We start from the raw sequence: 13246 nt of genomic DNA, 5'->3' as shown, positions 1-13246 counted from the left end.
ATTTGAAAACACTTCTTTTATTTTTCATATTTTAAATCCTTTTTCTGCTCATTACTAAATTTAGTTGCATCAATTGGACTGCTTTTACACTGGTCATTGAACCTTTCTGTATGGTTCATGAACTCCCAAGATGTGAATAATCTACTAATTTTAGGCAGTTAGTAATGTTTTTTCAGTCCTTTTTTAAGTAAGCATAGAGGAAACCTCATTGACCAGAATGAAGCCACAGCCCAGTTTGTATTAAATATCTTTATTGATGGGTAAATATCAGTAAGAATTACTGATATTTAGTATTAGGCCCATTCTTTCCACAGTCTGTTATCAGTAAGCGCTGCAGATGGAAAAAATACAGTGAAATATGGAGATGCACAGAACATGGCAACAACTGTCAGGAGATGGGGAAATAAAACTTACATTTAAGAGGTTTGACTATTTCACACAATCTGCAAAAGACATTTAAAGATGTTCCCTTGTGACTAACTTTTACTTTAAAGGTAACAGCTGTATAGAATTTCAACATACACTTTTTTTATTTTCCATGACTCAGTTTCCTAAATGAGTCAGTGATAGTCTACAGCACTCTGTTTCTCCAAACTCAGCAGAGCCATTCAAAGTAGGGAGTTTTAAGCACTTTGGTAATGTTTGTATTTAAAAGCACTTGTAATGTATTGCAAGTGTATCCAATGTCAGTTGCATGCAAATTTTGATGGAGGATCCTGAATGAAAATATTGTTAATCTTCAAATGAAATCGTATATCTCATCAAAACACGTCTGATGAAAATGAATTCCCATAAACATATTCTTATTACAGTTAATTTTTTTTCTGGACACTGTGTTCTTACTGGCTCCTTATCTCCTTGCACTTGACACTGATCAGTAACACGGAGACCTGAAGGAGCCTGTATTTTTGTTAATTCATAACAAAAAACAATGGACCACATTGGTGGGTTTAGGTTATCCCTGCTGTGAGCTAACATATTTATTTTTATAGGGATTTGAGGGAGAACTACTGCCGAAATCCAGATGGATCTGAATCACCCTGGTGTTTTACCACTGACCCAAACATCCGTATTGGTTATTGCTCCCAGATTCCCAAGTGCGATGTATCAAATGAACAAGGTAACAGAGGAAAGGGTGATAATACGATTTTAAGTGAATGTTATACTGTTCCAAACAGCAAGTGGACAGGCTTGAAAACTGAAGAGTTGTATCTGTATTATACCTATGTAGTTCTGCTTTGGTTTTATTTACATGTTTGGGATTCATTGTGGTGTAAATGAGATTAATTTCCCAGTTTAATTTTTGATTTCAGCAGGGAAAGCTGCAGCAAAGATTTGATTGGATCTGATTTTTAGACAAGGTGAATCTATGTATCTACTCTACTGTCTTTACATTTCTTAGTTTGAAGGGTGTTTTTCCACAGCTGAGATGATTTTCTTAGTTCACAGTTTATTTATAATTGCATATGAGGTTACCAAAAGCGATTTTTTTTCCTTTATTTTTTCTTGCATGTACCTCCTTGTCTAGAAGGGATTGATCATCTGAGTTCTTACTTGACTCTGCCTGTGAGGTTCATTCTGAGTCTTCGTGGAAATGTTTTTCCCATGAGGTCTTGCTATTACTGTAAGGAGTAGTGTTGCATCCTGAATGGATGTCAATCATAGCATAAACTGAGGCTAAGACCTCAGATTTATAACCATACATCAGGCTGAATTAACAGCTCCATCTTTTAAGTTTTAGCCAATTTTTCATTTCAAAGATTTGAAAAAGTTGCAGTTGCAAGACTTATCTCAAGGAAAGGATTAAACTTTTATACTCATTCTGTGTTTCTTGTAAAGTATCAATTATCAAAAAGTAAAAATTCTGATGAATATGAAATTAAGTGCTTTATGCAAAATGTCTTTATAGTACTGAACATTTTAAACAATCCTCTTGAAAAGTCTCAAAAAGGCTTGTGATAAAAGCTTATGAATTAAACATGACTTCTGCTGGAGTGAACAGGCAAGTTTTTGAATTACATTAAAATTAAAGTCATGCTGATTTTTTGATTTTGCTGAAGTAATACTTAAGTCTAGAATTATATACTGTTGCCGGTATTTGGAAGATACACAAAGATAAACCGAGTGCCTGTTTTCCGTGGAAGGAGGAATAGGGGACCATTTTTGTTGGATTCGAATAAACTATCTTCTGACAACTTTTAGAATATTCTCTGTGACCCATCTAAATTAATCGTAAACCAACTATTTATCAAAGAAATTTTCCCATTTTAGCTAAATAAGACAAAAATTAAAATGCTACTGTGTTGAGAATGAAGGTCTCAAACAGGAGATTACGTGTGTAAATCTGGAAACAATTTTCCATTTTTCTTCTGATTTGATTTATACAGTTGTCTGATTAACAGTGTACAGCATTTACTAAATAGAACACTTGTCTGTAATAATTTGGATTACTGATGGAAAGGAAGAATTTTCTTCTCGATGTTGCACAACCACCCTCCACTTTTTTGTTTCAACATTCTTTTTTCCAGATTGTTATCGTGGCAATGGCAAGAGTTACATGGGGAATCTATCCAAGACAAGATTTGGGCTAACTTGTTCCACATGGGACAAAAATATTGAAGACTTACGTAGGTGTGTACATATTAAAGAGAAAGAGATGGTTCAGTGAGTCCTGAATAAATACTGCCTCCAGATGGCAACTCTTTTTCATCTCTGTGGATTCTAAAGTATCCCTTTATGCCCTGGAGTTTTTAATATCTTTGTTTTCCTAATCTTTATTTTAATATTTTTCTCTTTTTCTTCATGTTTAAATATATTGCACGACATGACTTTTTTTGGGCTAACCACTAATTGCTGGCTTTGGGATGTTTATCAGTGTTCAGTTTACTGGCCTATTTTACCCCATCCTTGTCCTTGAAAGTTTGGTGCAATGAGAGGATAGTAGGAATGAGACAGGAAATGGTTATCTCATCAACCTCATCTCATTGCTCATGCTGCTTCAAGGAGGTGGTTGGACTTGAAGTGACCTAACGTCCCTTGCAGCCTGAAATTGACTCTTGAGTCTACAATCTAGTGACACTGACATCAAATGCCATTAAAAAGACCTGCAATTTCTGTTGTTTATCAGTACTTTGGCTTCGTATTCAAGTAGCAGAAATGGCAGGCTACTTTATTTTATTTGTTGAAGTAAAATGAATTAACAGGACTATATATAAAATATGGGATTCATAAGAAGTTTTGCTATGTATGAGATATCACACACACTAGTGACTGTGATGGAAATGGTTTCTCCTTCATTTTCCTTTAGTTTATGAAGCTGATGCAAATATGTCAGTATTAGCTTTGGTGCTTGTTGTTGAGGCACAGTGCTGAACATTTAAGCCATTGTCCTCTGGAAGGACTGTGTAAGTCAGGAAATCAGCCTTTGGGGAAGCTGTATTGCAAAAGGCAGACTTCAGTGGCCCTGTCTGGAATCATCACCTGGACTATATGTGTTTCTTCCCACAGATGGTGAGAGAGAGGATACATATTTCAGTGTGCTGCCTGTGTGAGGGAAAGAGAAGTTTAAGCTCCTGCTTTCTGAGAAGCCTGATAATTCTTAGTTTGGTGTGAATGCGACAATATAAACCTACTGGATACTTGATGCAATTGCATTCATCAAATAGAGCACAGATCAGCTTTTCTTTTCTTACTCCCACACATTTTCCATCTGGGAACTTCTTTGGGGAGTTATCTGTCTCACTGCAACAGTTTCCCTGGTTATGGGTGTGCTAGAGGCAGCATGTGTAGTTGGTTATGGACTAAAGAAGCAGTACAGCTGTAACTAAGGAAGCCCATATTCTTGTACCTGACAAGCCAAAAATAAACATCTTCCTCTGCTTCAGAGTTTGACCTCAAAATTTAATGTCTGAAGTGCCTCATGTAGGTTTGCAACTTAGGTAACGTATCACTGCACTTTGTCTGAGCCATTCATCTTTCTCCTTGCCTGCTGCTCATCCTTGCTAACGTTCTTAGTTTGCCTTTCTTTTGCCTTTGATTTAGCTTTGTAGATTCAATGCTCCCTTATACTGTTAACCTGCAGGAGAAGGGACCTGTGCTCCCTAGAGAGGCCTGGAGATGTGCTGAGGGCATCACAGACACTCTTCTAATCAGTATAACGATCCCTCTCAAGAGTATCTAGAGATTTTAGCTTGAGTGGGAGATCTAGAAGCCTTCCATCTGTCCAGTGGACACAGTGCTTAAAATACCAACCAGAGGGAAGTTGGACCCAGATCCAGCAAATATTTGGGTCTCATCTTCTCTTTGATTTTAACCACCCTAAACCCTGACCTGTAGGCTTCTCAATCAGCTAATAATACAGTGTAGAGCAAAGCAACATTTAACCTTTGAAAATTTGGGCTATAGTATAAAGCTTTTCAACACTTTGAATTTTTTTTCCCCTGTAGGCATATACAAATATTCAGAGAACCAGATGTTAGTAAACTGAAGAAAAACTATTGCCGCAATCCAGATGATGATTTTCATGGTCCCTGGTGTTACACAGATGATCCTCTTGTTCCCTGGGATTACTGCCCTATTTCTCGATGTGAGTACTTGGTACGCCTCGGGCATTGTCAGCTGTGCAGTCCCAGGGAAGCCACAGTGTCACAAGCATATGCACACCTTACTACTGTCATTTGTGGCAGCAGAAAATGTTTTATTCTATCAAGAATCAATTGTGTGTGACTGAGAAGGAGCAGACAGAAGCTGCTTGTGCAATATATGAACAAGGGGTTCTTTTCCTTGACCAGCTTGGAGATTTCAAGACTTATTTATGCAGCAGGAGCACAAAGGGGCTATTACAGATGGTCAAACATTTTCCAGCAGATCTAGCTATTGAATGAGGGCTGGACGGAGACAAAGAATTGTCTAGCGGTCAGATTGCTGGCTGTGGCCTCAAGAAACCCAGGCAGAGTTATCTTCTGGGCTACAAGCTTCAGAGTCTCTTTGTGTGATCTGTCTTTGTAATGTTAGGATAACTCACTATATATATGCTGAAGTACATATGTGTTATAAAGATTAGATTCTGCTTTGGATGTTTATGGGATGATTTAACTCCTGGCAAGAATTAAGAAAATCATGCCTCCAAAATTGAATGTTTAAATCTAAATAGCTTAAATAAACAGAATTAAGAATCCTAGGGAATTCAGTAATAAACTGATGACAAGTAGAAAAAAATAGTTTTATGCTGAAAAATGTGCAATTCACATTTATGTTCAAAATCTTTCTCTTCAGTTCTTATTTCTAAGTTACTTTGCTGTATGTCTTCGGAGAACACTTAAATGGCAAATCAGGCTTTTGAATGCATGTCTGTGATCTCTAGAGGTTAAGGATAATGTTACGCTCATTCCTAGAGGCAATCTGCTGCATTTCCTCATAGTCTGAACTCCAGAATCTCTAAGAAGTGGTATTTGAAGTCTCAGGTGATATTTTGGCATCTATGTGAAGAGTAAACAAACTGTGCAAAAGGTTATTTTTGTCAATATAAATGAAGAATAACAGCTGAAGAAATATACTTTTTATTCATTTATTCTGAGTTCATTATTTGGATCTGTGAATTCCTAAGGATATATTCTCAGCAAACATTTGGGGGGTATACAGAATTGGTGAGTAGTACATTTCTGCAGTCAAGCACCAGAGAGGGAATATGCCTGTTTTACAATTGTAACTCATATGGAGTAGTATTAAAGTACTTTATATATATCTATATCTATATCTATATATCTCTATATATGCATATACCTATAGTGTGTGTGTGTGTATATATATATATATGTATATATATATGTATTTGTATAATAATGGAAATCTAGTTGGATGAGACTATTTAAATTTCCTTGTGCAAATTTTCAGCAGCTACACCTGTACCTCTAGCTCATAATGCTGGGTCACTCTGTACATGTCACTGAAGGCAAAAAATTTTGAACCAAGTTTAAACAAACTTGTTGTAACAGTTTTTTTTTTTACTTTGATTAGATGGAAGAACTGAACCAGATTTTGGGGAACATGTTTTGATAAGAATAAGTTTTTGCTGATAGGAACTTAAAATTATTTTTGAATTTTTTTAAGGAATTGAGAATTTCTTTCAGTCTTATTTGGATTTAATCACATGACTTCTAAAGTTCCTGAAAGCTTATAGGAAAGTCATAACTTCATTTTTCAGCATTTGCTTGTTTGAATGAATCATGTAAATTGAACATGATAGGCAGCCTGATATCTTCAGGATTCAGCCGAGAAGAAAAATGCTCAACATTCCTGTTACAAATCTTTATTTCTTATTTCATTCTATTGGAATAAAATTCTGCCTTCTTTTTAATCCTTATTAAATACTGCTTTTACAGCATATCGAAGAAATCATTTAAGTTTAAAACTTTTTGAACTATTAAAATTAACAATATGCCATTTGTTGTTGAATTTTATTCAATTTTTAAATGTATTTTAATTTTGTATTATGGCTATCTTATGTGTCTTTCTAGGTGAAGGTGATACAACTCCTACTACAATCAGTTTGGATGGTAAGTTTGTATATGAACTGTGCAGTGCATGACTATCCTCTAAGTCTAGACATATCTTTCCAATTGGGAAACAAGATAAAGGTCAGTTAAAGTTGTAAAAAACCCACCGTACAGACTGAGCAAAATTAATTTTACAAGAAAAAAATGTAGAATAGCTTTATTATACTCCTTTATCTATTCTCACTGTCATGTCTTGCCAGTGGTGGGATTTGGTAATGAGTTTCAGTGTTTGCTTTTTAACTATGTAAATCTCAAGAAAACTATTTAAATATATGTATTTTATATTCCTTATGGATATTTAAATAGACCTACTCAGCTTCACTGAAGTAGTTTTGATGGCCTAGAAATATATTGCATTAGCACAAGAAAGTTAATCCATAATAAATATTGACGTTCTTGTGGTCCTTATGTGCAACTGTGCAGGTTTCCTACCACTGTTTTTAGTAAAATGTGATCTCTGGACCTGCTTTCAGATACTGCCATTCCTTGTGCCTCAACAAAACATTTGAGAGTTGTAAATGGAATCCCAACACAAACTAACGAAGGATGGGTGGTTAGTTTGACATACAGGTAACTATCACTTTGATTAGAAGGGCAATACAGCTACTAGGATATACGTTGTAGAACTGTAGAAAATGTTGACCATAATAAGAATACTTCTACATTGCAGTTAAATTCTGTAAAAACAGAGAATCAGCATTCCTCTAATGTCAGGTGATGCCATAGTATTCACTCTGCTAGTGAAATACTTTATATGTTCATTATCATCAACTTATGCACACGAATCTGCAAAGCACTCATAGTGTTCTGCTCTTGAAATTAGCTATTGCAGACCTTTTCATAACATTGGCTTAGCATTCAGCATTAAACTGTTTATTTTAGAGACTGTTAGAAAAAAATCGAATTTCAGATCAATATTTTCACTTTGATGGCAGAGCATTTAGTTCTGAAGTGCAGGATTCAGGATTTGTACCTGTGTCAAATTGAGCTTTCTCTTCATATCATTGCATGAAATTAAAATTTATTTGGTATTAAAAAAAAAAAAAAAAACAACCAAACATAAGTAGGAGCTATAAGGAAATCCTTTTCATTCTGTGAAACAAGACCCTGACACGTATAGCTTGTGTATAACACATGTATTACATTATGGCAAATCTTTGCTGCTGTGGAAAAGCCAGAAAACAGAATGGCTGTTTCCTATGTTCTTTACTCTGGTTCATAACTCATCAGCTGGAAGTGTGAATCATTAATTTATAACAGGATATATATCATCCATTGGCACTGGATCTTCTATCATGAAAAAAAAAAACTATAAAAAACCAGCTTCTTTTGTCTGCTGGGCCAGACTAAAGTAAAGCTCAATTCTATTAGCTCATGATTCATCATCTCTTTTAAAACTATGTTGTAAAAGAGGTATTAAATGAAAAAAGGGAGGAAAGGAAAAGATAAAAAATTTATTTTCTACATCACTTCATTGCTATAGAAATTCTGGGGTGGTCCTTCCCATCCTTGGTAATCTTTGCATCTTATGAGATCCATCAGATCTAAATCTTTCTGGGAGTGCATCAGATGGCTCAGAAAGAAATTTCTAGAGGAAGATCACTATATTACTAGACTAAGTAACCAGTTAAGTGGGCTAAATCACTACCTGGTAAAGTTAATGTTTGCACTGTTTTAAAAATAGCCTTGATATTTGATGAACTTTTAGGCAGATAAGGTGAATTACATCGGGGTGCCTAAAATTTAAATAGCTATTGTTAGGGTATTTGAATTTTATGCTATGCAATAAAATTCCATGAAACAGATGAGTTCTTAAATGATTGCAGATCCTTTTATGAATAAGGGATTCCTGGAAAACTCCAGCAGCAAAATATATCTTCAAGTATTACATGTGGGCATAAAAATGTAGTTTTATTTTGTGTTGTTACCAAGGAAGCAAATAGAATATTGTCTGAAACAAAATTTTAATGGATGCTGAACTTTCTGCAAGAAAACCTAACTGTACAGTTCACAATGGAATTGCTCAGTCTGAATGGTGAAGGCCCAGTGAAACTTAGAAACTATTTGTATTTGGTAACCAAAATCAACCTCTAAATTTCAAATTGATCAATGAAATTTTCTTATAAATCCAACCCAGATTCTGTAACCAAGTATATTTAAGTGCATTTAAATGGATTTCATCTGTTTCATGGAACCAGCTCTAAATTTGCCCCACACTTAAATTTGGAATTAACATTTTTATGTGTACTAATGAATCTCCTAACTCAGATAATGAAATTGTGTATAATAAGATAATAAGTGGTACAAACACAACATGGAAGAACATAGTTATACTCCTGATTGCAATATTTTTATAATAAAACATTCTAGAACCTACATTTTAGAAAGACTCCAGCCTTTTGGACCAGATATTTTTCTCATTAACCAAAATAAGATTAAAAAAACTAAAAAGGCAAAGCTCTGTGTTATCCTGCTGTCTTTGAACTCCATATATAGTCTGGTATCTATCCAGTAGTTCTTTGCAAAGCTTTGAACATTTGTGTGATTTGAATTTATAAATTGTGAGATTTTAAGCTTTTCCCAAATTGCTGACAATTCTGATTCACTTTCCGAAGAGCTACAGAAAATAAATGTGATTTTGGAGGCACAAAGAAGGAAACTAATTAATCTACATTCCACAGTATTTCTTTTTTTTTAAAGAACTGTCATGCTTAATTGCTTTAATTTTACTTGATATATTATGCTTCAGGTTTTCTATAATCACATGTTGAATGTCATACACTGCAGATTGTTTCCAACTGAAGTACGTGGGGACGCAAATCTCATAGGGCTTGTAATCAAATAGGAACTCTCCACCTTGAGGTCAATGCTTTGAATAATACTTACATGAATAATGACCAAATGTTGTTTACATCTGGTGGCAGTTTGGGGACTTGCTTGAAAGTTTCAGTCCAGTTCCTGTTACAAAGAATTGACCTTTTTTTTTTTTTTTTTAATTTTAAATTAGGTGTCTTATTACAAATTCAGCTTTGAAACCACTAAATGAACAAGAGTAACTGAATTTGTCTTTCTTTCTGATTTTTGCACTTTTGCACATTGGAGTAAAGCTCTCCAAAGTCATGTTACTCTAAGTGTTGAAACTGTAGAGCAAAGGGACAGAGACAAGTTTCCTCATGTTGTCAGTCTGCTACTTTTCACCAGCAAACATGTGTGGGGAGCAAAGCACTCTTTAAAATTTTGACTGTGTAGAAACTAATACTACGGTTTTTTGGGGGTTTTTTTTAAACCTTTTTTTCTTTTCTTTTCCCCACCTAGGAATAAGCATATCTGTGGTGGCACTTTGATAAAGGAAGAGTGGGTTCTTACAGCGAGACAGTGTTTCCCTTCTCGGTACAGTAGTCTGTAGCTTTGCAATATTAAAATCCATCTATTTTCAGGAACTTATCAGCACAACGCTTCTTCAACTTGAACGCAGCAGTTTTCCCTCCTGTTTGGCTTTAACACTGCTTTTTTGATATAAAAGGCCTGTGGGACCTTGGTATTTTCTGTTATTGTTGCTGCAAATCTAGATAGCCCTGGCTATTTTACATAGAAGCATAAATAGATTTTCCAAGTGTCATGGTTAGACAATTGCCTTTTTATGAGAATAATCTCATGCTTCTGCTTAACTGGACAAAATAAAATAGACAAATTGGTTAAATCTAAAAAAGTTCAGAGGTTCATACTGCCCAAGGATTTTAATATTTGGATACTATTATGAAACAAAAATTAGATTTTAGTAACAGTTAAAATTATGTAATGGCTTTAGGCCAAAACCTTACATCCAAGCATGTTGATTTTGGAATAGCAGTTGGCAGCATGAAGCCATTTCTGCTGAAGAGCATTAGTTAAGATCTTCCAGAATAATCATATTAAGCAGAGTTTTTTAGTTATTTTATTACATAGTCAGCAAAATCATAACCAACTTTCCCTCATTTAGGTACAAAGATTTGAAAGACTACAAAGCCTGGCTTGGAGTCCATAACATCAAAGGAAAGGGAGAGGAGAAGCGTAGACAAGTGCGGAATATCTCCCAGTTGGTATATGGCCCTGCAGGGTCGGATTTGGTCTTACTGAAACTTAGCAGGTTAGTAGCTGCTATTGTGAATTCTGGGATTTTCATCTGATGGGTGGGATTCTTCCTAAGAGATTTGCAGGTTCATTGCTCTACTGGCTCCAATACTACAGATGCTGTCTCCATGGGGTAAATTTCCAACTGAAAGAAATTTTGCTTGGTATATGCAGAAGTGCAGGTCCATCTACATTACTCAAAAAACAGATGTTACTCCTGAAAAATCATGCCTTACACTTTTTTTCCTGATAACCATGTTTAGGTTTGTTGGGAGATTTAAAGAAAACCCACAAAGTACTCACATGGACTAGTATATGGTTTTAATTTATAGAATAAGCAGCAGATTGTAGCTGAGATCCTTGTGTATATACAAGCTTTCAAACTTTCTCCACATTAACAAACCTATATATTCAAATGAAATGCCATCACTACTTACTTTTAAGATTAAAACACAAGTTAAATAGCATAAAAGTGGTGACAGCATTTCAAAAATTTTTTTGACAGTTAGGAGCTGTAGTACAAAAAATAGGTAGAAGAATCCATCATATTCTTCAAAGACAAAATGAATGGAAAAGTATTGGCACAGTTTTTAATTGCTGTGGTCTATAATAGACAACGTAATTTTTAAAATGCATTTTAGAAGGTTAAGTAAAATCTTTTTTTTTTTTTTTTTTTCCTCTCTTCAGACCTGCTATATTGACGAATTTTGTAGAAATAATCCGATTGCCCATTTCTGGATGTACCATTCCAGAGAAGACCAGCTGCAGTGTTTATGGATGGGGATACACTGGATGTAAGAAACTATTTTTAAAAACTAAATGAATACGTTGACAACTTACTTCCTCTTGTCATTATAGGTGAGGCTGCTGGTATTGCCTGATGCCACAGTTGTCCAACACTTCTTGTTATAAAATAGAATTGGGGTTTTTTTTCTAATTTTGTAGCTCTCTGAGCCTGTTATCCAAGTTAATCTAATATGAAATATTTTCCACTGGTGTCTCCTTTTTTTGTTATTTTTTCAGTGACAGGCAAAATGATTCAAACATTTCAAGGAATGAATTAGAGAAAAATACTGATCTACATGTTAAAAAAAAAAAAAATAGAAGAATTGCTCTGCAGAATTTTCACAGGGTTTTTTGACAAACTCTTTTTCATCTACTTGAGCAGTCTCTTTCTGTAACCCAAAGCCGGCCTCTGTGGAAACATTAACACAGAAACATATAATCAAAGAGTTTATTAACATGCACAATAACTGAACTAGGGATGCACAGACAACCCTAAGTCTGGCATTTCCTAACTTTTGAGAACTTGACTTTGCAACCTTACTAATGTTTACTAAACACAGTTTTGTGTGAAGAAAATACAAATATGTGGGAGAACAGACATTTATTTAGTCTAGTAAATGCTATATCTGGCTAATTATGTGTTGATAAAAAGTTAATAGCTGCCAGTTGACAATAATTACTCCAATATTTACTGTGCTCAAATGTTGTTTTGCCACAGACCCTGAGTAAGCAGCAGCAATATACTCACACTGTCCTGGAAGCAGAGCAGAAACTAGGCTGGAATTCTGAGGCTGTCTTCCTTGTAGCCACTACTCTGCCATTTCTTTGTGGGTGGCAATTAATCTGTACCAGCCCTCTCCCAAATGACTGCCTTTGATGTTCCCAGCATGCCCATATTAGCCATCCTCTGGGGGCATCGGCTGTCTGGGGGACAGGGACATCGGGCTGGAGCACAGTACAGCATCACAGGAAAGCTTAGCTTAGGAGAACTGATAAGGAATTTGCAATGCTGTGGAGTTATGTAATACAGTAAATACATAACATCTGTCATCCAAGGACTTTGTGCTAATATTTTATGCACTACTTATTATAATCCTCACAGAATCTCGGTCAGGGAAGGAAGAAGTGTTACATCCACTTTTTTCAAGAAAACAGGATAATAACTCAGTGGAGGGCAAGCTTGGCATTTTCTTTTGATGGCTGTGCAGAGAATGGGCAGGTCCAGACCCTTTATTTATCTTTGCAGCTTGTACAGGCTTGTCTTTCAACATGTAGAACAAGAGTAAGCTCCACAGGGCTCCTGCATCCTGACCTTCACACTGATGAATGGAGATTGCACAAGGCTGTGGCTCTGCCCTTGCAGGCACAAAGTCATTCAGGGTAGCTGAGCCAGCACAGAATAAGAAAAACTCCACTCTATTACAGTCTTTTTCAAGTCACATGTCCTTCCCTAGGCCATGGCAGACACTGTTACACATTAACTCATGTTTAAGGCAGGGAGAAGAATCCTCCATCCACTGATGGAGTGATAACATTTTCAGGCTCTTTTTCTGATTTCTTTGATGACTGGGCAAGCTGCTGGTGAGCTGTAGAGTAAGCCCAGTTACCCAACTCTTTATTCTAATACTAAAAACTTGTCCAGATATTCTCAGAGAACTGAATAGACATGAAAACCAAACAAATGTCTGGCAAATCCCATTCGCAGAAAATATAAGAAATCCAAAATACAAAAGCATGATAATAGTGGGGATAGACAAAAATGTGACTATTGGAGAGAAAGTACAATAACTGAAATT

General features: G+C 35.5%; 1 protein-coding gene across 1 annotated transcript in view; it reads left to right on the top strand.

The window, feature by feature from the left end:
* The window catches only part of HGF (hepatocyte growth factor), a gene marked incomplete at both ends in the record, with an annotated part of 53563 nt that overhangs the window by 37802 nt on the left and 2515 nt on the right, over positions 1-13246 (top strand). Inside the window, 8 exons of the mRNA XM_082280213.1 lie at positions 993-1120; positions 2529-2631; positions 4446-4585; positions 6516-6554; positions 7028-7124; positions 9870-9944; positions 10534-10680; positions 11352-11458. Coding sequence (XP_082136339.1) covers positions 993-1120; positions 2529-2631; positions 4446-4585; positions 6516-6554; positions 7028-7124; positions 9870-9944; positions 10534-10680; positions 11352-11458 — 836 coding nt within the window. The remainder of the gene's footprint in view (positions 1-992; positions 1121-2528; positions 2632-4445; positions 4586-6515; positions 6555-7027; positions 7125-9869; positions 9945-10533; positions 10681-11351; positions 11459-13246) is intronic.

The sequence above is a fragment of the Coloeus monedula genome (genome assembly GCF_965178545.1).
Source record: "Coloeus monedula genome assembly, chromosome: 4".
NCBI lineage: Eukaryota > Metazoa > Chordata > Aves > Passeriformes > Corvidae > Coloeus > Coloeus monedula.
The sequence above is the reverse complement of the archived record's forward strand: the minus strand, read 5'-3'. Positions and strand labels throughout refer to the sequence as shown.